The sequence below is a fragment of the Canis lupus genome, chromosome 31, assembly GCF_048164855.1.
Source record: "Canis lupus baileyi chromosome 31, mCanLup2.hap1, whole genome shotgun sequence".
Lineage (NCBI taxonomy): Eukaryota > Metazoa > Chordata > Mammalia > Carnivora > Canidae > Canis > Canis lupus.
Window position 1 is genome coordinate 23,511,653 of NC_132868.1, and position 25,307 is coordinate 23,536,959.

Consider the following 25,307-nt stretch of genomic DNA (forward strand, 5'->3'; position numbering starts at 1 on the left):
CTTAAGATCCGAACAAATTACCATGCTTGGAATAGAGTTTACTTTTAAGGTTAATTTGCACATGAAATGTCAAAATAAGCCATGAATCTAATGCATGAGAACTCATAGGTTTAGTAGTACCTTGCACAGGGTACCTGGGCCACTATGTAGGTTTAGGCATATACATGTGTCCAGCAGTGACAAGTTTCTGAAGATGTTTCTGCTCACTGCACAGGTGCAGCTCCAGCAGGGACCAGAGGGTTAAGAATTGTATCCTGGGAGTCATTTTGAAGGAGAGCACAAGGGTCTATGTGCAAGTAGAGACAATGGCCTTCCACTCTAGCATCCAGGGGTTGAAGAGGAATAGCCACCAGGGAGGGACTCCTGCTGGTTTGAGAGCCACAGTGTGAGGCCTTGTCCTGGACCAGGGATAGGAAACATTCTTGGTGGGCAGTGACCTGAGTTCTGAACAGGACCAGTGCCTTTTTGACCTGAGGCTGCCTTTTCCATATGCCAATGTAAGGGCTAAGGAAGAACTAGGGGTGTCAGGTTTAGAACCTGAGGTTGAGAGAAAGGATAGGGATAGGATCCTAGGGCTCTGCTGGCTGTGAGGGATAGTGAGTAACCCTGAGGGGAAGGAAGACACTTTTCCTTAAGGGGAAATGAGGGCTAAACCCCAGAGAGTGCGCTGGTTAGCCACGGATGCTGCTGCTGGCCTTGGAAGGGAAGCATTGGTTGGCATAGAGTGTTTCTTGTCTAGAGTGTGCATGTGCTCCTAGGAAGCTCTCCGATATGCCCGCCAACCCCCAGATGACACCTTCTCAAAGAGAAGTGGTATAGGAATGTTTTACAGTGAAAAGATCACGGGTTGGCAATTAGGAGTTACGGGTCTAATCCTGTCTTATTGCTGATGCGCGGTGTGACCTTTCCCCTGAGTTTATTCTCTTTTCTTATAAATTGGACAGTTCAACTAGATATGTCCAACGGAGTGCCTTGTCCCCTGGAGCTTCAGTTCATGCTAGAAGAATTTTTACCCCACATACAGTTGTATCTTCATGTATGGCTGGGGAGTGTCCAGGTTTGTTTTACAAGGGGACAGGGAGTATGCACGCCACTCAGGAGGTTTGTTTGCAGCTGTGTGATCCGCACTGAGAAGACACGTTGCCCAAAGTTCCATGCTCAGTCCTAACATTTAGCAGAGTGGTGGTGCTTTAAACCTTTAAGCCCTGGTCTCTGCACACATAAAAGAGGAGAGTCACCTTACTACCTGAGTCTCCACAGGTTGTTGTGACTTCAGGAAACCTCAAAGGTAAGGCAACATTTATTGAGCACCTGCTGTATACCGGCCCCTCTGACAAATACCTTCCGGTGTCCACCTTGTGAAGGCAACCGCAAATGGTATTACTGGTCAAGCAGGGTTGGCAGGGATGGCCCTGACAAGAGACACGAAATGAAAGGTCATTTTACCCTCCTGGGGAGATACAGTTGCAAAATTACCAATCAGGTCTGTCAAATCTTTTTAAACCGGCTTTCCAAACTCATACCCTCAGGCAACTAGAACCAGGCTGGCGGGCTCCACCCCCCACCCCTTTCCAAGGTCTGTGCCAACACGCTGCCCTCCAGAAAGGAAGGCTGCAGCTGCCTCCCCAGCCAGGCCAGTGCCCAGGGCTAGCCGCAGAGCTGCCTGTGGCTTCCCCAAGAGAGGTCTCAGGGCACATCCCGCCCTGCCGCGGTTTATGGGTGCAGTCTGGATGTCCCACCCCCCTCCACCTGCCAGGCCCCCGGTGGGCTCCCGCCTGGGCTTCACGGGGAGCGGGTAACAGACAGCCCACCTGCTTGATGTCAACATCTGTGGGTGCGGCCCTGGGAAGAATGTGCCGCTCCCAGCCTGGGCTCAGGTAATTAATCCCCACAACTGACAGGTGGCAACAGGCGGCCCTTTGGCTGGGGCCATCAGGAAAAGTGCTTGGAGGAAGGATTTTTTTTTTAAACTATCAAGCGCACAATTCGTACATGTCTGGCAGCTAGACGACTGTGGCAGGAAGGGAGACAGGGAGGAGAAGTTGAATGCCTTGCCAGAGGACCATGGGGCCAATTTGGGGATCTCTTCCTGCCCAATCATGATGATAGATTCAATAGGACATGGTGGCCAGGGATCTGTTTGCAAGCTCGCTTTGCAGATTTTCCCTTCCTTTGAAGTAGATGCAGTCCTAAGTGGAATGCCTTAGTTGTGAATGAAGGAGGGGAAATGATTTGCATAATGTGAGGCAGGAAGTCAGTGGGCAAGTGGATAACTAGAATCCTGTCCTCCTGCCTTCCTATTAACAATTCTTTGGGCAATATTTACAGACCCATTATGCATGTGCAGCTTAGACATGGGGGATAAAACTGCGGTGTAGTCACTGGAAGGATAACCTTTTGGTTCTTGGCCGGTATTCTGGTTTTTCACCTACCCTTTTAAAGTTGGCTTCTCAAGAGAACACCCCAACCCTCCCCCAGACCATATATATGCATTCACTTCCTGTTTCTGTTTTTGGTATTTTCATACATCATCCATCAAAACCATGACAGAACAGTAACCTGATGTCTGTTTAAAGTATATTTACTTAACTAAAACCTTTAAAGGGGTCATTTTTCATTTATTAAAAATGAAAAAATAATCTTCCTAAAAATGACACTTACAGTGTTTCTCAAGTGAATTTATTTATAGATTTATTTATAGAATAGATTTATAGATTTATAGTTAATTGAATATGGTATATGATTAGCCTATACAATTATACAATTATATGTGAAAAGGTTGTTCAGCCTATTTCAAGCAGATCATACTGGGGCTGTATCTGGCTCTTTATAGCTAAGACTGTTTTTGTATTTTAGTGAATTAGATAGTTATAGTTAGTTGACCAAGCCTCTTGATCAAAAATTATGTTCTGACCTGAATATTTTTATTTTCAAGCATCTCATTTCTGCCCCTTAGTGATCTTTCCCTCTCCAAAGTCAATTGCCGGAACTTTATTTTGTCCTCTTTGAGTACCCCATCTGTTTTATATGATGTTTTTTCCTACCAATTTCAATTATTGCTTTTATCATCCTCTTACCCTCATAAAAGGGGCTTTTAATTTGGCAATTCCCAAGAATACAGTTTAGAAGACAAAAAATTGAAATCACTGAATGCTTTAGGATAACTCTGACTAAATTCAGATTGGCTTTGCACTTGATAATTGCTATATTTAGATGAATGGAGTTGTGACAGCTTTGGGGCTTGCCATTTTTTCTTAATTATTTTTAGGTTATTTGAAGTAGTAAAGACCCCACTTTCACCTCTTGTATTCTTTAAATTCTCCGCAAATACGAACTATAAATTAAAAGCACACCTAGCATTCCCTGTTAGTGAATGGTGGTTGTCTTTTAGATTATTTGTAATTCTCATTATTTTTTTCTTTTATCTCCCTTTCATCAACCCAAATTCATGGAGAAGGCCAGAGAAGTTGATGTATTTAAGCCTTGGCTTAGGTTTTCCTCTATTTTTAAGACCTGGCCATCCTCACAGTCGATAATTTGCCCTAAGTGTTAATGGAGCATGGCTGCATCTGGTTTTATATGCTAAGGTTTATTCTGTGGGCTAATGTTCAGTAGATCAAAATGTACATAGTTTTAAATTAGAAAAAAAATTAAGACATTTTCTTTTAGCATGATAGCATGCCAGATGTGGATTTATCTGCAAGCTGGCACTATGCTTCAGAAAAGCTTTGACACTATCCTGTGTATCCTACTGCTGCTTTCCTTGAGGATGGATTGAGTAGTGAGGTGAATTTTGTAATTATTGATCTATTTATTCCATGGAATTTTATTCCTTCCATGTTCTTGGAGATTTGCTGGTGAAGTTAGCCTTGCAATTTGGGATTCGCATAAGGTATGGCATTACTTCTGGGAGAAGTTGAGAGACTAAAGTGTTTTGTTTTGTTTTCTTCTTGATGGAGTGGGGAGGGAGGGTCTTTGTTGCACCTTTAGGAAAGGGAGCTGTTGAAAAATTATGCAGGTGTGTGCTAGCTGGCATCTCTGTGCATTGTGATACTGAATTACCAGTCTGGCAGCCAAGAGCATGTAATATAGTATGTCTACTGAGGCAGGTGGTGATGGTGGGGTCGTAGTTACTGGAATGCTTTTTTCCCCACTTCTCTTTGCAACATATTATTAGTAAAGGAGCTGAATTTACTCTTGTTTTCCAAAATCCCCTGGAGTTATTTTATTTGAACATGATATTTGGCTTTGTGCAGTTCACTCCTCAATATGCCAAACCTCCTCCCCTCCTTCCCAAAACAAAACAAAACTTAGGCAAAGCTTGCTTTTCCATTTTGTCAGGGATATTGTATAGCAAGAAAGAAGTTAGTTCATTTGTTTTGAGGCGCCTCTGTTCCATGACACTGTAGAAATACTTTGTTCATATGGATGCTCCAGACTGTGGAAGAGGACATTTGGTTGAGGCCCTACAAAAAATGTGGCTCTTTGTTTTAGCTCATAGCCTAGTAATTCCTAGGAATAAACACACCATTGAATGTGCATACATATACATCAGTACATACATCAATTCCCACTCTTTATATATTTCTGATCAGAATGATTATTAACACTCTGCTTTCTGCTTTCAAAATTCTTTTTAAGAGTTACCTTGCCAGGATAAACCTGGTAACTGGTTTCTCTAACAGATTTGCACCAGATCATAAAATATTCAAAATGGAAGAAACATAGATCATCTAACAGAGTTCCCTTGTTTTCCTCCTATAGGTGATTATTAGCTCAGTGTTTGGGGAGATCATGTAAGTTGCCTGAAATTCCTCAGTGACTGAGTGTCTGAAGTCCATGACTTTTTTTTTTTTTGAGAGATCAATATATTTTTTAAAGATTTTATTTATTTATTCATGAGAGATACAGAGAGAGAGAGAGAGAGAGAGAGAGAAAGAAGCAGCAGAGACACAGGCAGAGGGAGAAGCAGGTTCCATGCAGGGGGCCTGATGTGGGACTCGATCCTGGGTCTCCAGGATCATGCCCTGGTAGGTGCTAAACCGCTGAGCCACCCAGGGATCCCCGAGAGATCAATTATTTTATCTTTGAAAGTAAATTCTTTCATATATGCTTTCTTTTCTTTTCCCTTTTTTTTCCCTCTCACAATATTTCATTTTCTAATTTTACATTAAGATTTGCATGATTTTAAGAGCCACAGTTCATGTGGTATCTTGCCTAAATATATGAAAAGGTTACTATAATCCACAGCTGATTTATCAAATCTAGGACCTGCTGAAAAAAATTGGTTCTTAAAACAGCTGGTGGACATTTCATGTTATTCTTATGTTCAAGATCATTCTGGAAATATACTACAATTTAGGGAAGAAAATCTCAATTCCTGGACAAAGTTATTTACTAAACTAAAAAGCATGTGATATTAAGGCAAATAGCATTATGGAATATCCTTGTAATATTGTAGGGAAGTGGTGGTCATATTTTATTTTTTAGATGAGCTCTGAGCTCTGTACTTGTTTTTCTAATCATATTGCACATTTATGTAAATTCACTTTGGTACAAAGTACACCAGTTCCTCCTGGGCCATGTACTCAGAGTGTTAAGACTACAAGGTGCATGAAAAGGGAAATCAGCCTGTATATCAGGATGGTCCTTGTTGCTGAGTGAGTTTGAGCAAGTCTCATCCCTTCTTTAAAGTCTGGATCCTTCCTCTGTAACTGGATGGGTTGAACCAAATGATCTCTTGGCTTTTCCTGATCTAACTTTATAAGAAGAGCTTGGCCACTGTATCTTAAACTAAAACTGCCTTGAAACAAGGGAATCCATAATAGAAACAGAGAACCAAGTTCTTTGCTTACCATGTGAGTTTGGTTTTGTATAGAAACTCAGTCATCAGAGTATAATGTAATTGTAAAAGCATTAGCTTTCCAGAAATAAGGAAATCTGAGTTCGTCCCCGCATTGCCTAGATTTCATTGTGAAACCCTTAGGAATAATTTCTTCTGCCCTCCTGACCCTCCAAACTAAATAGAGCTTCACATTTTTCCCTTGTGTTCCTCTGCTTTTTCTTCAGAACAGATATTATACTCCTAGAAATAATTTATTTAATGTCATTGCTCCCTTTACACCAACTCCTTTTGCCTAAGAGATACTGCTAGTTCCCTGGAACTCAAAACAGAGCCTGCCATGAAGCAGGGGTTCAATAAATATTTGTTGAATTAATGAGCCAATTTCATTAGGTTTTATAACTGAAAATTATGGGGAGAATAAAGTTTGGACAAGACCTACTATAATGGTCCTTCAGGGTTCTACCATCTTATTTCTATATTCTTTGTCTTCTAAAATCATGAACCTGCAACAGTTTTACAGGTAATGCCTATATTAAATCTACAGATTAAAGTTTTTAATTAGGAAATATTTCAAGCCTACAAAAACAGATAAATTTGGATACCTGAGTTATATACCAAAATGCTAAAAAAATAATATTGTTTCAAATATATTTTTAATTTTTTACTGTATATATTTAATTATTTATTTTAAGATTTACTTATTTGAGAAAAAGAGAGCATGAGGGGCCAGGGAGGGCAGAGGGAGAGGAATAGAGAATCTTAAGCAGACTCTCCACTAAGTGTGGAGCCTGATGCAGGGCTCGACCTCATGACTCTGAGAGCATGACTTGAGCTGAAACCAAAAGTTAGATGTTTAACCTACTGAGCTATCCAGGCATCCTTTAAATATATATTTTAAATAAAATATGACAGGGACACTTGGGTAGCTCAGCGGCTTAACACCTGCCCTCGGCCCAGGGCATGATCCTGGAGTCCCCGGATCAAGTCCCACATCAGGCTCCCTACATGGAACCTGCTTCTCCCTCTGCCTGTGTCTCTGCCTCCCTCTCTCTCTCTCTCTCTCTCTCTGCCTCTTATAAATAAATAAATAAAATCTTTTTAAAAATAAATAAAATATGACAGATAAAGCAAAAGGTCTCCCTCCATTCTATCTCATTACCCTCTCTCCTTCCAACTATTAAAATGAATGAATACATCTACATATAAGAACATGGATAAATGTTGAAAATATGAGAAATGAAAATAGATTGTTGAGATTAAATTTTGAGCAGTGTAGCTTAAGTAAATTTTAAGGACACACAAAATTGTATTGCATTTACTTAAGAATTTATGCATATGTATTTTAAGAATATATGAAAGCAGATAAGCAAATCCATTCATTTTTTAAACAAATGAATCTAGTAACTTCACATCATTTAGAACTTAGTGATTACTAGCAGATAGATATGAACTGTGTGATTCATTATAAATGGTAATATTCAAACTTCAGGAGATTTTTATTATCTGACAACAACTACTTCCCGACCAGGTTGAAATAGTGTTTTCGCAATGCCCCCCAAATTATTTAAGCTACATTAAACAATTTATATAGAAGATCTTAGAAATATGAGGTTTCAGTAATAATCATAATACATGCTTTTATGTTGGTCTTTGCAGTTGACTAAAGCTTCCCATATCCATCCATGATTTTTCTCCTCTACTCTAAAAGATGCATACTATATGTTCCATATATGTTTTTTTCTATTTTCTGTTGGTGAGAAGTGAAGTGACTAATTAAAGACCCAGGCAGTGAATAGAAGACGCAGAATTTAAATCTTGTCTCTTGACCCCTAGCTCAGTAACTGTTGCTTACAATTGATGGTGTTGAGTAAGAGACCTCTAATGCTCTCAGCTTTGAGAACTAAGCCCTTTCCTCTTTCACAACAAAGTTGGCTTATTAATCCCAGTGTTACCTCATGTTATTTTATTTTCTTTGTTCAGAATTAAAACCAATTATCTTTTCTTTTTTCTATTTGTTGAAGAGTCCACTGACTAAGCCAGGTCTCATTTTATACTGACTGTTGGGAGCCCTAAACTAACTCTCATTCATCCTTTGATTTTAGAAAAGGCATAAGCAAATAACTGGTATTATTTTTGCAAGCATCTTTTGTTCCAGTGAAAAACAGTTCTCAGTCTGTTTTTATGCTTTCGTGATGAAAACGAGAGCACTGAATTTTAGTAAGTCCCCAAAATTCCCTCTATCTCTCTACCTTTTCGGTCTTTTGTATTGCCCTAGTTTGGGCCCTCCTTGTTTCTTGCCTGAACACCTCCTCCTGATCAGACTCCTTTCTCTTACTTTGTTCGAGTCTTGCTCCTACCAGCTTTGCTTTATTTAATACACAGAACTGGTTATGTCCTTCCCCTGCTTTGCAATCTTTAATGATTCTTCTTTCCCTGTTGGTAGAGTCCAGCTGTTTCTTATGACATCCAAGGCTCGTCAGAATCTGGGAGCTGCCTTCCTAGTTTAGCCTCATTGTTTTCTGCTCTGCCCCTCCCACTCCTGCCCTGCCCCCTTCCATCCTGCCCACACTTATATTTCAGTCATAGTTAAAATCTCTCTGCTTATATTCATGATGTTCCTGTCTGTGGAAAGCCTGCTCTCTGCCTCTTGACTCTCCCATCCTTGGGTTCTTGGGTACACCATGTAGCTGGTGAATAACTTGCCTTGTAAGGCCTAGTTTAATATCACTACTTTAATATCACTATGAAACTTTTCTTCTCTTGTGGAATACATTTGCTTTTGTCATTCTCTCTCATCTCCAACCAATCCATCAGTATATCTGGTTAAATTATATCCAGAAACCAATTGCTTCTTGCCAACTCTACTGCTGGCTAAGCCACTCTCATTCTTTACTTGGATCATTTGCAGTAGCTTCTGATCTCTCCATTTCCATCTTTGATCTATAAAGTCTGTTTTTCACATAATAGCCAAAATATTATTAAAGTGGAAATCAGATCACGTCACCTTCTCAAACCTCTCCAGTGTCTTCTTAGCTCACGCCATGGTAAGCTGAAGTCTTTCCCTGGCCTGTAAAGCCTTATATGATCTGGGCTTCATATGTTGTCTGATTCAGATCTTATCCCTTGCCACACTGTAGTCTTCACTCACTGGTCTCCTTGATAGACATACTCCTCCCAGGACCTTAGCACTTGCTGTCTCTAGTAATTGAAATGTTATTTCCCTAGGTGTATGCATGGCTAACTCTAGTGATTCCTTCAGATCTTTTCTTTAAATATCAATTCATCAAAGAATCCTCCCCTGATAACCCTTGATAAGATAATAAACCCCTCACACCACATTTCCCAACTTCTGGCTCTTTTACTCTATCTCCTTTAATTTTATCCTTTGTTTTCTTTATAATGTTTATCGTTATCTGATATAGTATGTAATTGTTTATTCTAGAATATTAACACCTGTAGAGCATGGACTTTGCTTTTGTTTATTGCTGAATTTCCAAACCTAAAACAGAGCCTTGCTCTATAAATGGCAAATTAACAGTTTATTGCTCTATCTTCTGTAATACCATAATACATTATACATACCTCTGCTATACACAGTGTATTTGTGTTGTTTGTGTTTTGTTCTGCCTCTTAACTGTGAGCAATTTGAAGGTAAGACTGAGTAAGCTTTTCTTTCAATTTATTTTATGTTTTAAAGACTGTGCTACACAGTAAGAATACATAAGGTCCTGCATTCCAAAATTTTTAATCTTATTTCTCTGTTCCTCATACAGAACCAAGTACCTACATTGTATAGCACATGCTTAGTAAACATTTGATTAGTAATTATTGAATGATGTACAAGTGGGGAAATAAATAGATCCATGCCTAGTTTAGAGTGGCAGCTGATTAGCAGATTCTAATATAGAATAGAATCATAAACACTATAAATTTGAGGAAGAAAATAATATATCTAGAACAGCAGACTCAGATGAAAAAGATGACTGGATAAGGTAAAAAGGGAGATTTAATGAGTTCAGGAGCATTTGAAATGCAATAGAAGAATTATGATTATTTGTAGTAGAACAGAACTGGGACACCTGGGTAGCTCAGCGGTTGAGCATCTGTCTTCAGCTCAGGGCGTGATCCTGGAGTTCCTGGATCAAGTCTCACATTGGTCTCCCTGCATGGAGCCTGCTTCTCCCTCTGCCTGTGTCCCTGCCTCTCTCTCTGTATCTCTAATGAATAAATAAAATCTTAAAAAAAAAAAGAAAAGAATACAAAGAACTCTAGAAAACCCTATATATGATTATGGAAAAGAACTTGTTGACAAGCTTTTTTAGAATGCAGACAAAAGGTAAAAATGCTAACAGTTTTTGAGTATATAAAATGTATGATAGAGAATGTGGATCCAAAGTAAGACTTAGATATTTTTGAAAATTAAGAGTAGAAGAAAAAAATAAGTAAAGAAAAATTATATTGAGATGAGCTCAAACATACAAGTTGAAAGAGCTCACCAATTCCCAAATAATCCTAAGAAAAATAATAGAAACATTCTCACTTCTTTAAAAAAAAAAAACAAATAAAAAATAAAAAATTAATAAGGAAACAAAATCCTGCAAGGATCTAGGGAGAAATAAGCATCTTAATATAAGGGAAGAAAATTCAAATTGACCGTGGGCTTCTCTATAACATTATAATATACATTGATTCAGTTATCCCATTTCACGGGATCCAACTAAAACTAACATATATAATAAGGATTTGTGAATTAAAATGTGCTTAATAGTGTTATTTTTAATATTAAAACTAGAGTAAAATACTCTATAAGAAAGGCGTGATTAAGTAAATCATGGTATGTTTCTTTAATATTATCATTGCAATCACTAAAATTTATATTTTTAAATTAGAACATATTCATGATATGTTAAATAAAAAAGATACCAAAATGTTTGTTATGTTCCAGCTTATATTAAGGTGTGTATGTATGTGTTTATATACATAGGAAAAAGTCTAAAATGTTTGTGGTGTGTTATCTCTGGGTAGGGGAAATACATCATATATTTCCTTTTTTTTTCAGAATTTCTATGTGCATGTTATAATTATGAAAAAACAGACAACTTTATGAAAAAAAAGAAATTGAGAAGAAGTTATAAGTTTTTAATCCTTCATAACTGCTTCTAATAGTGCAGCACTATAGGGAAAGAAATGTTTTACCTTCAAACACAAAGTTTGGAATGTTTAATGTCCACCCAAAAACTACTGGAAACTCAATGCAATGGACTTGCATCACCAAAGAAGTTCTTAGATATAGGAGATTCTCTTTTCAGATATAGAATCAACTGGCTTTCTTCCTTTGATACCTGTAAGTAGAAAAAAAACTAGCTGGGGATAAAAATAACCTTAGAACAGCAGTGAAAAAAAATCCATTTAGAATGATAAGAAAATGGTGCATAGAGGAAATAAGTTAAAGCCAGAAACAGAATCCATTAAATCAGTGTAAGTCTTAGAGAAAGAATTATTTTTCTCAGGAATGTTAAGTGTGGTCCCACATACTGGATATGAAGACTGAAGAAACCTCTAAAGGAAGTACTTCAGATGTTCCTCCATATTAAGAATATATTTAAAATGTTATAGATATAGCTAAAGGGGTGCCATAGAGGGATCTTTGTAGAATTAAATCTTTATATTAGAGGGACATAAAACTCTAAAATCAATGATCTAGGTTATCAAATTAAAAAATAAAAATAAAGCAATGGCAAATTGAACCATAGTTCAATTTTTGCATTTAGGCAAGAATAAAAGTTAAAAGTCATGCATATTGAAAAGGAAGGAATAAAACTTCTTTACTCACAGTTAACATAATCATCTATGTAGAAAATCAGAAGATATCTACAAAAAACTACTAGAACTAATAAGTTAAGCAAGGTCACAGGATGCATAGTCAATATACGAAGATCAATTATGTTTTTACATACGAGAAAAATAAAATTAGAAATTAAAAATTTAAAGTAGCATTTAAACATTTTTTTTTAATCATCAAGGTTGTGATGAGCACCGGGTGTTAAATGCAACTGATAAATTATTGAACACTACATCTGAAACTAATGATGTACTATATGCTGGATAACTGAACTTTAAAAAGTATTAAAGGAGCTATCTAACAAAATATGTGCAAGATTTCCAAACTAAAAACTATGAGACATTCCTGAGAAAAATTAAAAGTTCCTAATTGGAGATATATACCATGTTCATGGATTAAAATACATAATATTGCTAGTATATCAGTTCTTTTCATGATGACCTATACAAAACAATGTCATCCAAAATTCTACCAGGCATTTTTGTGGTAATTGACAAATAGCTTGTAAATTTTAAACGAAATTTCAGAGGATTGAAAATTGCCAAAACAATTTTGAAAAAGGACAAAATTGGAGGATGTATCTTCCCTGATTTTGAGACTTTCCATAAAGTTTGAGTAATCCAAACAGTGTGACACTGAGATATATGAATTAGATGTATAGATCAATAGTAGAGGGCAGTCTAGATAAAGATGTGAACACATGTGGTCAATTAATTTTCAAAAAAGATGCCAAGACAATTGAACAAAGGGAAAGATTGAGATAAACATTTCTACAAGTGTTGCTGGAACAATTGGATTACTGTTAAAAAGAGGACAAGGAGGAAAATTGACTGAATGTTGATATAGAACTAAATGCAAAAGCTAAGACTATAAATATCCTACATATAAACATACCAAATCCTTCTGACATTGGGATAGACCAGTATTTCTTAGGACACAAAAAACATAAGCCTTAAAGGCAAAATATTGATAATTCCTTAAAAGTAACTGTTTTGGAAAAGCGCACAATATAGGTTAAAAAAAAAAACAAGCTATAGACTGGGAGAAAATATATTTTAAAAATGTATATCTGCTAAAGGAATTTTATCCAAAGTATATAGAACTCTTTCAACTCAAATTAAGAACATAAGCAACCCAGTTTAAAAATTAAAATTTAAAAATTTTGAAAGATTTGAACAAACACTTCCAAAAAGAATAGTAAATAAATATATGAAATAGTATAAGTTGAATATAAATATATTTATTTTGATTTTATATTTTAATTTCTTTGTATAAAAATATAAACATTTATATTTTTCATATTTTATTATACAAAATATAATTGAAGTATATGAAAAGATACTGTGCATATGTTTAATCATCAGGAAACACTAATTTAAACCACAGTGAGAACCATTACATGCCTGCTAGAATGACATTAAAACTGACAATAGCAAGTGCTGACAAGGGTGTGAACCCTCATAAGTTGCTGGTGGCAACATAAATTGGCACAGCCTCTTTGTAGAACAATTTGACAGATGCTTATAAAGATAAGTATACACTTAGTGAGCAATCATACTTCTAGGTCCCTATCTGGGAAAATGAAAACATGTGTCCTCACTAAGATTTACATATGAATATTCATAAGAGTTTCATTCATAGTCAATACAAACTGGAAATAATCGATGAATAGATAAGTAATGGAATTCCACTAAATAATAAAATGGAATACTGAAACATGCAAAAACATGGATGAGCCTCAAAAGCATTCTGCTTAATGAAAGAACCCAGGCACATAGGATGATATACTCTATTGTTCCATTTCTATAAAATTCTAAAAGAGTGCAGTGAGAGAAAGAAGGTATATGGTTGCCTAGGAAGGGGTCAGGGAGATTAGCTGTAAAAGGGGCAAAAGATAATTTTGATGACCAGGGCTGGGGAGGTATTTATACAACTGTGTACATTTGTCAAAAGTCATCAACTCTTAAAAACTGGTATACTTTATAGTAAATTATACCCCAAAGTTGATTAAAACAAAAAAAGAAGAATACATACCCAAAAGCAATTAGACCTGAGAATCACAGAATCTCAAGTCAATGTTGGGAGCAGTCTAGACGTAGATTTTAGAAGTCTCAGAGAGGAAGAGAGAGACATTAAAAGGAGCTAGATGTGTTCCAGTTTTCACCATGTGCCAGCTTGAATCACCAGTGTATTTTAAAATCTTGCCATAAATCAGATTGTCTTTGCGTGTGTGTGTGACCATGCAGATGACTGGGAAATTGATGAAGGAGATAGTGGCCATTAGGTAGAAGAGAAGGGAAGTGGGGAAGTCTAAAGAACTATGAATACACCATAGGCCAGGGGACCTGAATTCAGTGCTGGAAAAATATACATCAGCACAGACTGAATTTGCCACCAGGAAGGAAAAAAATAGAAGAAGCGTGACTTTGTAAAGAACTGAGCACACCAGGCCTCTTCACCTCCTCTAGTTACTGAGCAGCAGGCCTGATAGTTTAACCAGAAGCAATAAGCAAGATGGATCTTGGCCCTGGTCAGATATTTAGACTTAGTCAATATGAAACCTTCATCATTAAAACTGGAAAATGTGGTCTACCGTACTGGATGCAGTCCTCGCTGAGGGGTGCTATCTAAGTTGTCCTAGCTTGGTGTGGAGAACAGAAGAACCTGAGTCACTCCCGGCAGGGAGTGGCATGATTGAATTGAATTGTGGGTGATGCACATACAGTGTGTTTGAGGCATTAAGAGGTTTGCATGGGTAGAACATGGGGTGGGAAATGAATATGTTTGGGGGGTGAGGGGAGCAAATGAGAGATAGATGGGGTCAGAACACAAAGGACCTTAACAAACCATGTGAAAGATTAGGGCCTCATTCATGATTTGCCCTGAGCTGTAATCGGAGTACCTACAGGCCACTGGTGCTGGACTCCAAGGTTGGTTTCCTCCTTGTCCAGGATTTTTTTCAGTTCTATCACACACTGCCTCTCTCTGCAATTAAACGAGCAAACATTATTACACTGAGAAATAAATAAAGAGGAATTGTTGATGGCGACGCAGCTGCTTTTGAGCTCATTTTAATGTTAAGGAAGATTGTACGCCTTTGAAGTTGATTCAGAATATGGCCGTGCTGGGGGAAATTAGAAAAAGGTAAAAGTGTACAAAATTGGACTGCCCAGCCAAGAGAAATCGATACCAGGGACTGTTGTTCCGGGGCTGGGGCCAGGACTCTCCTATACTGGTTGCTAACCAGCTCTTCTCTGTGACCTCAGGCAAGTCCTCTCTATGCCTCAGCTTTCATATCTATAAAATGGGGATAATAATGCTGATTCATTATCTGTTATCTATAATTCTGAGATCCAAAAAGCTCTGAAAACCAAAAGTTGGTTTCGTTTGGTTTGGTTTGAATTGCATTGCTTGTGACAGACTCATTTGGTGGCAAGTAAGGCCTGAACTTTGAAGCTCTCTAGTCATTTCCCAGTTGGTGTGAATAGTCAGGAATTCTGAAGAAATGGTAACATTTGATTATGGGGTGCTGAACTGTTTATGTGTCCCACCAGAGGTGTTTATAATATGTGATATATGAACTCTACTAGCTTTCTAAAATGAAAACAATTATGGATTCTAAAATATCTGGCCCCAAGAGTTTCAGATAAGAGACTGTACACCTGTAATACCTTCCTCGTAGGGTTGAGGATTCCATTTCTGACAGCAGAACTCGGGAAATGGTAGAGTCATTATTATTTGTCATTATTCAGACTCAGATATTAGATTCCCTTTCCCCATCCCTGAACATTAGTAAGGAAAACAGCTGATGATGCCTAGGTTTGTTTTTAGTACTTTTACACCTTAGTCTGTCAAATTTGATTAATAGTATATCAATTATTGAAATAGGATTTTTTTTAACTTTCCTACACTGAACACTTATCCTTCTTCTTTTCTTTTCTTTTTTTCTTTTTTGCAGTCTTTACATACTTGGGTAGATGCTTTATTTGCCTTCAGGTGACAAACTTATTTTTCAGTCATTTTTCCTGAGGTGAATCTTATGAAACTCATGCTTACGTTATGTATCTCCTAACTAAAACACAAAGGGCTATGCTTAATTTTCTGAGAGTTCTCAGTAAAAGTGAGTTCTTAATGTCTCCTAAGGAGGTGTCTTTGGAAGGTCATTGGTTAAAAACACTAGCACAAAAATACTCTTCTAGTTTTCATTCAATGTTTCCCGAGTAGAATTTTATTTTTGCGGTCGATTTTTGGCATGCTCCCTGTTTCCTCAAGCTATATAAAACCCTGTTGCTGTGTTAATCCTTGACCTGTAGGCATGGAGAGCTGATTATGCAACACACTTCTAGCATTAGGAAATTTTTAACTGAAAATTTCATCTACTAAAATGCTTGGGATGAAAGAAATATTTAATAAATAAAACATTTCCAAATAAGATATAAAGCAATTATTTCTAAATGCCTGTTTTTTTGTTTGTTTGTTTGTTTGTCTTTTTAAGTCAGACATTTACCTTCAGTCAAAGTTGGGTTGAAACATATCAATAATAAATATTTTTACCACTCTGGCACCTAGTCCCCAGTGTCTTTCCCCTGGAAGAATGTTGCTGCCAATTTAGGATTGCAACCTGTGTGTGTGTGTGTGTGTGTGTGTGTGTGTGTGTGTGTGTTTACCTTTGTTTTGTAAGTGTTACTAGGTGCCCCACTCTTGGCTGGCAATTCTGGTGCCTAGTGGTTTCACTGCAGCAGCAGAATGAGGAGGAATGCAGTAATGGGGTATTGACCTTCAGAACAGGGATGTTAAGGTTTAATAGAATGTAAGGATTAGAATGGAGACTTTCTACATTGGTTCAGAGATCAGGAGGGGAAGAAGAACAGGCTAAGACCTTTTTCTTCGATTTGGTTCTTGGGATCATCTTTTTCCCCCTATTTTGCCAGTTCTCCAACCAACCAGCCAACCAAGCAATGACTGAATTTCCTTTCTCTGAAAAGGAAATTTGGGGAGGAAAAGTTTCAGTCATTTATGAGTGAAGAGATCTGTATCTTGATGGCTTTTGTCATCATGATTTGTGCCATTATAACAGGCCAGTCCTTTTTGTGAGAGAATAAAACCAAATAGCCCCTTTCAGCTTTCTCATTGTCCTAAGCTATGGCATGAAAATATAAGTGCAATAGTTTGGGAGAATTTTTGCTTTGCATTTTTCTAGTTGGGTTTTACCTTGGGTAAAATCTCTTTACTCTCTGCCAGATAGTCCATCTTAATCTTTTCCCCATAAATCCTATTTCCTATGAGTCCCTCTATAGTATTATAAGGGCAGGATAAATTGTAATCTGTTTAATATCTCTCAGTACATGAGGACATTGTTTTTTTCCCACTTAACTTCTAGTACTCAATGAAGTTGTTTGTGGTATGAATTATTTAAACCCCTCTGAGACTCAATTTCTTCATCCTGAAAAGAAGATAATAGGAAATAATGACATAAGTGTGTTTTGATAAATGTGCACTCTTTTGTCAACATAGGATTTTATTTAAAGTAGGAAAAAAGATTAATTTGATTAGTGAATAGAACTCCTTCCAATAAGATTGCTAGCGGTCATCGTCAGGTGTGTAGTAGCCAGTCATGAATGTGTATCTATGGAAAATGAACCCGTTTTCCTTGTTCTGATTTGGAATGTAACAATATCCCCTGTTGGTTCTCTCCTCCCGCCACCACCGGCCTATCTCTAAGCAGTATTCCACTGAACTGAAGAAACTCTACTGCCAAATTGCAAAGACATGTCCCATCCAGATCAAGGTGATGACCCCACCTCCTCAGGGCGCTGTCATCCGTGCCATGCCTGTCTACAAGAAGGCTGAACATGTTACTGAAGTGGTGAAACGGTGCCCCAACCATGAGCTGAGCCGTGAATTCAATGAGGGTAAGAATTGGGATCTGGGGCTGTTTGGCTAAGCTTCTTGAAAATTGAGACCCTGTGGAGATTTTTTTTTGGGGGAGTCCATCGACCTGGTTCGAAACTCTGCACCCTGAAGGCAGCTCAGTCTACATCTTTGTCTAACAGAGTGTCTGAGAATAATGATATATGCATCTGTGGCTCTATAACAACTGGACTGTTTGATTTAATATTGGTGATTACTAGATGGCCTGGACTTACTTCTAAATACATGAGAAAAATAGAAGAGGAAAGTGGGGGAAAAGCAAAAGAAATGAAGATAAATAATGGATAAGAAGACTAAGGAGAAGATCTAGGACATAAACTAGGAGGGGGTACAGCAAAGTAATGGATTGGGGGTCAGGGAGCAGGTATCTTGGGGCCTCCTTTAAGTGCTGTGTCCATGGATAAGTCATGTCCCATGTTCTGAGCCTCTGATCCAAGAACAGCTTTACAGAGGAGGTCACTATTTCTGAGGGTTCTCTTACATTGGATATTCTAAGGTTCTATGAAGGGAGGCTAAGTGAGGAGCAGAGGAAAGTAGAAAGGAAGGACAAGAGAACATCTAAGTATTCATCAAAGAGTGATCTGGGTACAGGAGGCTTAGAAGTGAGGATACCAAAAAAAAAAAAAAAAAAGAAGTGAGGATACCTTATATAGAAAATATATTAAAAATAGAAATATTGGTAGGTAGCTAGTGTGAAAGTAGAAATAAATGGTAAGGAAAAATTAACAGAGGAAGAAAGAGAGTGGATAGAAATTTCAAAAGAGAAAGTTAAAATCATCCCATCTTAACACAACTACTTTTTTATACATTAATTTCCAATCCTAGTCTACACAGCTTCATTTTCAAAACCTTTCCATCTTACTTTTCACTTAATAATATGCCTTAAAGATTATTCCTTACAGCTAGTTTTCATTATAGGTTTCCATAACTATCCTTGATCCATCGAGATGGTATAACTCTATTTTGTTTTGCTTTCTCACTGTTTGACAAAACAGCTGTTTTTAGTTTTTGCCAAATAAATGAGTCTTCAGAGAGCATTTTCACACTTAACTTTTGACTTTTATAGAATGATAATATGTACCCAAAGGTTAAGAACATCTTTATGGCTCCTCCTCCCAATTCTTAGATTAGCTTCTTTCTTTTGTAGCTCTGTCAAGTATCCCAATTTTGCAAAATGTGGCCTGTGCTCTTTTAAAAGCATGCTTCCCTTTTCTGTTCCTCCAACCTGGAGCTCTTTCAGCACCAGAAAACCAGTAAGTTTCTCATCTTTAGGTACAAAACCAGGGGTCCCAGGCTGGTCGGTCAGTAGGATGTACAACTCTTGATCTCCATAGTTATGGGTTCAAGCCCCATGTTGGGTGTAGATCTTAAAAAAAAAATCAGGTGTAAAGATGGAGACTTTATAGCAGAGAAAGGAACAGGCAGTGGAGGTATATCCTTGCAATCTATTACATCATGTTAGTATTTTTGCTAGACAATTTTGAGGAAGCATCTTTTCACAAGCTGAGATTTGGGGGTTTTCTTGTTTGTTTGGTTTTTATGAACTTGTTCCTTTCCCTTCCATTTTCATGGAAGCTAAGAAAATCCGCTCCATAGATCAGGGCAGAGACATAATTAGAGTTGCTTGAAAGTTTGAATTGTTAACCTTCAACACCAGAAACAAAGGATTATTCCCTTAAATATAGATGAGCATTGCAGCCCTTTCTATTGCTAAAAAGGCATACCTGCATTTATTAGATGTCTGGCAATGAGATCTCTTCCTTTTCTTAAGGATGTATATTTCCTCTACTAAACAAATCACTTCTTTAGCCACCAATATATTGTATATGCAGTTTCATTTCCTTTTTTCTTTTTTTTTTTTTTTTTCCTTTTTGAAGGCAAGGAACTAACTGTTTTGTCTTTCTCTGTTCTGCAGGACAGATTGCCCCTCCTAGTCATTTGATTCGAGTAGAAGGGAACAGCCATGCCCAGTATGTAGAAGACCCCATCACAGGAAGACAGAGCGTGTTGGTACCTTATGAGCCACCCCAGGTAAAAATATGAGTAGTGGATTGACTTGGGAAAGCATTTGTTTTGGTGATAAAAAGTATTTGGAGGATCTCTTTCTGCCTTAGTGTTTGTCATCAAATATAAAACTTTTCGTATTTCTTCTCTCCCTCTTTACCATACTGCTTCTCTGTCCCCTTCAGAACTCCTAAATCTGTACTGGTTAATTTGGTAACATTGCTCTGTACCCATGTTCTCATTTTAAAGGCCAATAATAATTAAACTTGTGATTGGGTAAATACCTGACCTTTTCTTATCTAGAGAATTTAAATGGCAATTGAATGATAGTAGATGTGCACTGGACGCCAGTATGTTCCTAATTGGAATACAAATGAGAGACTCTAAGGGGGATCTCTTAGCTGAAGTATGGATGAACAGGTGGCAGATTAGGAAAACAGACTGGTTCTGTGGTGGGAACACTGGAGTAGTGAAACCAGAGTATTATGGTTTGCTGGCTTGCTGTGTAGACCTTTAGCTTGTGGCTCTCCCTCTCTAAGTTTCAGTTGCCTTGACCATAAATTACTACTTGGGAATAGATGATTTAATCTCGAGGACCTTTCCAGCTCCAGAGTGTTACTTATGGAAGTGTACACTTAAATCTGTGTTATCCTGTTTTGTCCACATGGGGGAATATCCCTGGGTGTTGCTGCTAGTTTGGGTAATTTTTTCATCTCTCCCCCTGCTTGAATTAGGTGATAGTTTTAGCTTGCAAATGAATAGGATCAACAGGATCAAGAAGTTTTACAATTTAGGGGCACCGGAGTGGCTCAGTTGGTTAAGAGACCAATCTTGATTTCTGCTCAAATCATGATCTCAGGGTCATGAGATGGAGCCCCAAGTCAGGCTCTACACTGAGTGGGGAGTCTGCTTCTCTCTCTCTCTCTCTCTCTCTCTCTGCCCCTCCCCCACTCTCCCTCTCTCTCTTTAAAATAAATAAATAAAAATTAAAAAAAAAAAAAAACAACCATTATGTTTGAAAGCCTTTTTCACCTAGCATCCAGTGCTGCAAACATGGTTTTAAGCTTCCCAAGAGACAAGGCATAGGGGAATCTACGATGGGTTGTAGAGCTTGTCTTGCTAGAGGAAAGTCTATCACCTCATCAGAAGTGAGTTGATTAACTAGAGGAGAAAACTGAGAGGAAGAACATCAGTTCAAACCATTGTTAAACCAGACTCTTTCTCCTCCTCCACCCCCCACCCCCCGTGTTCAGGTCGGCACTGAATTCACGACAGTCCTGTACAATTTCATGTGCAACAGCAGTTGTGTTGGAGGGATGAACCGCCGTCCAATTTTAATCATCGTTACTCTGGAAACCAGAGAGTAAGTGGCTTATGCAGAATTGTCATTCTGCAAAACACCGTGGGCAGAGGGCAGCGTGAAATTGTGTTTGCTCTGTCATTAACTTCCCATGTACAGCGGAGAGCTCCCCTTGAGTTTGTCCTTTGTGCTTTAAATCCTGGCGGCAAACACGGACATAAAAGATCTAAGAAGGTGGAGACAGAATAGGGTAGAGGGAAGAAAAGAACTGGGAAGGCATGCAAGTCACTTCATACCTGAATTCTTGACATTTGACTGCAGGAGTTTCTGATTAGACAGTGTTTGTTTTCATGTGGCTCCCCAAGGCAGTTAACAGTTTCTTTGAGTAAGTCTGGGCTGCCTAAGGGGGTTTTATCCAGAAACATCCACTGGCTTAACTCAACTTTCCTTCAAAATCTGTAGCTAAATACAGCTGTTCAGTCAATGGCTTGGAGCTTCTTCGCAGAACAAATGGAATGTTATTTACTAATATTGTTTGTGGCGTGTGGTAAGCACTTTTGTGCTCTGCCAAGTGCTTCTGGGTCCATCCTCAAAGCCTCCATGAGTGAGCTGGTAGTGATGGTGGATGGGTGATGGCTGGCATTGGATCTGGAAAGGAGGGAATCCCAGGGACTTGTAAAGTTCTTTCCAATTTTACCCTTTGGCTCCCTCCTCTCTGCTTCCTAGTGGGCAAGTCCTGGGCCGACGCTGCTTTGAGGCCCGGATCTGTGCTTGCCCAGGGAGAGACCGGAAGGCGGATGAGGACAGCATCAGGAAGCAGCAGGTGTCGGACAGCGCAAAGAACGGTGACGGTACGAAGCGCCGTAAGTAGCTGTAGTAGCCAAACGGGGTAGGGCTACACCTGCTGCAGGTGGGGGCGCAGGAGCCATGCTGGGGAAGCCGCATAGAAAGACCTCAGGCTGTTAGGGGCAAGTCCCACCTGAGGTGCCCCAGCCAAGTGGCACTTCAGGTGTGCACGACACAGCTTTGCAAAAGCATTGAGGACTGCTTGGCCCGGCCTGCCTCATACTGCGACTCCCAGACCAGAAGTGTCAGCATCATCTTGAAAGTGGGTAGAGATGCAAATTCTTAGTTCCCAGACCTGCCGAATCAGAAACTCTGGGTATGAGCTCTTGGTATCAGTTTGACTTTCTGTAATTGTAATGAGGGCTGAAAATATGATCTGCCTACCTTGTGAATTCCTGGAAACAGGGAGATTGACAACGTATTTCAGGAAGCACGGTCTGGGGAAGATGCAGATCTGGGTCTCATTGAGTTTTGACTTGTAGGGCCCTCTGGGTGCCTCAGTTACCTCATTTATAGTGAGGCTAATGACTTAGGTCTGTTGTTTTGAGACTACTTTTGTTGAGCAGTAAAAGCTTTTTATAAAAAAAAATGAAGTATTAAAAATAAACAAACAAAAACCCCTACAATGCATGTAGACTAAATCAGAGCAGCTCTAATTGAAGGGGTCAGGAGTTGGGGGTGGTCTGGATCCCAGGTTCTGCGCACAGCCACCCATTGCCTGTGTGGTGGAGAGGCTTAGACCTCCAGGTAACCAAGGGTAAAAACCACAGATCCACATGTGCATCTAACTTGTGAGAAGGTGATTCTAGAAGGTGCTTTGCATAAGCCTGTTATCACTACAAGTATTTTAAAGTATACCACACTACGACTTATTTCATGAAAACATGTTTTAATCTTATTACTGATTAGTGTCCAGAAGAAATATAAATTGTATTGCGTTTTACAGAACAACAGAATCTTATAACAGCTGCTCATCATCAACTTCTAACTGTTCAGTATGATTTGCCCTTCCTGTTAGGCTCCTTCTCTCCTTGATTGTTCCTTAAAAAAGTATATATGGGGATCCCTGGGTGGCTCAGTGGTTTAACGCCTGCCTTTGGCCCAGGGCACGATCCTGGAGTCCCAGGATTGAGTCCCACATCGGGCTCCCGGCATGGAGCCTTCTTCTCCCTCCTCCTGTGTCTCTGCCTCTCAATCTCTCTATGTCTATCATAAATAAATAAATTAATTAATTAATTAATTAATTAAAAAGTATATATGTATGTGTATATATACACATACGTACACACACTGCGTACATATATGTATAAATCTATCTCTACCCTAATTTTGCTCTTGAGTCTGTCTGGTGGCATAGTTTCTATATGCTTCCCTGACCACCTCAGTTACCTATAAATTAATAACTTTTAATAACAATAGATTATCTGAACTTTGGCAAAACAGGATCATTTCTATCTCCTGGACCCTGGGTGTGGTTCCTAATGTTGGAAACCCTTAGGATTTATGAGCTGCATCCACTCACTTTACCAAAGGGTCCTGGAAGTTATGTGATGCATGCTCCACCATGGGAGGGCTGAACACACAAGCTGGATGCATGGGCAAGACAACTTCTACGACACACATTCACCTCCTTGGAAGATAAATGATCTGAAAAATAAAACACCAAACCAATTTATCTTCCTTTCCTTAACAGCTGTTCACAGACACACGCCAGCAAGATGCTGGATTCCTGCAGCACCACTTAGGCCAAAGGCTGTTTTCCAGCTTTCCGGATGTCTTCCTTCTACTTACTCCTCCTCCTCTCTTCCCCCCTCCCGCCTCATTATTGTTAGGCGTAATGTAAATGCAGTTATCACCAAGTAAATGGATGCTTAGGACTGGAAACTCTAATCTCATGGGTTTGCTGAGGCTACTGTCTGTTTAATAAATGTATTAGTGCTTCAGAATTGTTCCCAGGATGAAACTTGCATTTTTCCTCCACCAGCTTTTCGTCAGAACACACATGGCATCCAGATGACATCCATTAAGAAACGGAGGTCCCCAGATGATGAGCTGTTATACTTACCAGTGAGTCTCCCTTGAGTATTCACAATTGCTTCATTTTTGCCTTCTCTGAATGAGCTTCTCCTCTGTTGTCATCTTATTATCTGTGACAATGAGAAAGGGACGAGGGTGATTAGGGAGGTAAAAGAGGGAGAATGTATTGTTTGAAAAATCAGGAAATGATCCCTCTCTTCCCCTGTCTTGACGTGTGTCAGTAGCATAGGCTCCTCTACCTATTCACCCAGTCAAAGCTATTCTTCTGATATAATTTTCTTACCCAAATATTTAAAATTAATTTGCAGTTCATTATTTAAGAATGATAGGATTACCCTAGACAGTGTGGCCATACCATACTATGGCCAAGACTGAGATTTTGTCAGAAGGAACTCACAGATTTGACAGTATGGCAATTTTAGACTTGACTGTGATTTCTTTGAGGAAATGGTATAAAGAAAGCCATGCGAGACAGACTCCTCAGTTATATGTGAATGGCCAGAAGACTCAGCCCAGTTGTTGTATAAGAGCACTGTTCATTCCTACAAGGAACGAGTCCTCTGAAGGTGATTAAGGTTCCCTTTTTAGACTATGATTGGATTCTTATCACCTTAGGTTTTGGCATCTAGAGTGGCAGCAAAGTCTTGGTAACCAGCAAAACCCTAGACACCATCTTAACTTACCTGAGACCCAGGAAAGCAGGACCAGGAGATTTGCCTGGGAGGTGCCACCTTTGTATTGAAGTTAAAGCAACTCAACAGGTTTGGGTGTGCCACACCTGCTTCCCTACCTTCCTTGGGCCCTGACCTTCAGGGCAATAGGCTGCTTGCTAGTAAAACAACAACGAGACAGTGAGTTAGCCAAGATTCTCAGTGTCCTTTTTTCTCAGGCTACATATGGAAATGGACTTGTGAACTTTGTTGGACATTATCCTAAAATACTAAGTATTCCAAAAGACTTAAATATGTTTTCAGCTGCTGAGATAGGAACCCCTGGAAAAGCTCTTTCTAACGAAATTTCAATTTGTCCTAAGGAAGGAGGTAGCTTGTGATCAGCTACATTTTATGTTTAGTGAAGAATTGCCAAACTGGAATGTATGAATTAAAAAAAAACCTTTTAATCGAGCATGATTTTAGTTGGTGTCTGTTAGGTGGCAAATATGCTAGGGCCTGAGTAGTTAGAGATCAGTGGGATATAATTTTTACCTTCAAAGAGCTTGCCTCCTAGCAAGGAGACAGAATGTAATGAAATAAATACCTCAGCAGAGCTGGGCATGATGCCATAGGAAGACATAGAAAAAGGACAGACGCTCACCGAAAGACAGAGGTCAGGGAAGCTTTGCAGAGGTGACCACAGAGCTGGGATAAGTAGGAATCAACCTGACATACGGTAGAGAAAACCTTTCCATTTCTAAATTCTGACTAATCCTGCCTCTCTGCGGGGGGCAGGGGTGAGCAAGCAAAATGCCTAGGGTGCAGAAATTAAATAGGCACTCGCTCTCG

At 38.8% G+C, this 25,307-nt stretch overlaps 1 protein-coding gene across 11 annotated transcripts in view; it reads left to right on the forward strand.

Annotated features, from left to right (window-relative positions):
- Nucleotides 1–25,307, forward strand: part of TP63 (tumor protein p63) — a 219,129-nt gene that overhangs the window by 169,009 nt on the left and 24,813 nt on the right. For 10 of the 11 annotated variants that reach the window (XM_072807822.1, XM_072807824.1, XM_072807831.1 and 7 more), the window contains 5 exons: nucleotides 17,413–17,599; nucleotides 19,534–19,649; nucleotides 20,876–20,985; nucleotides 21,649–21,785; nucleotides 23,753–23,835. In XM_072807822.1, the coding sequence (XP_072663923.1) occupies nucleotides 17,413–17,599; nucleotides 19,534–19,649; nucleotides 20,876–20,985; nucleotides 21,649–21,785; nucleotides 23,753–23,835 (633 nt within the window). The remainder of the gene's footprint in view (nucleotides 1–17,412; nucleotides 17,600–19,533; nucleotides 19,650–20,875; nucleotides 20,986–21,648; nucleotides 21,786–23,752; nucleotides 23,836–25,307) is intronic. The other variant, XM_072807823.1, reaches the window with a different exon arrangement.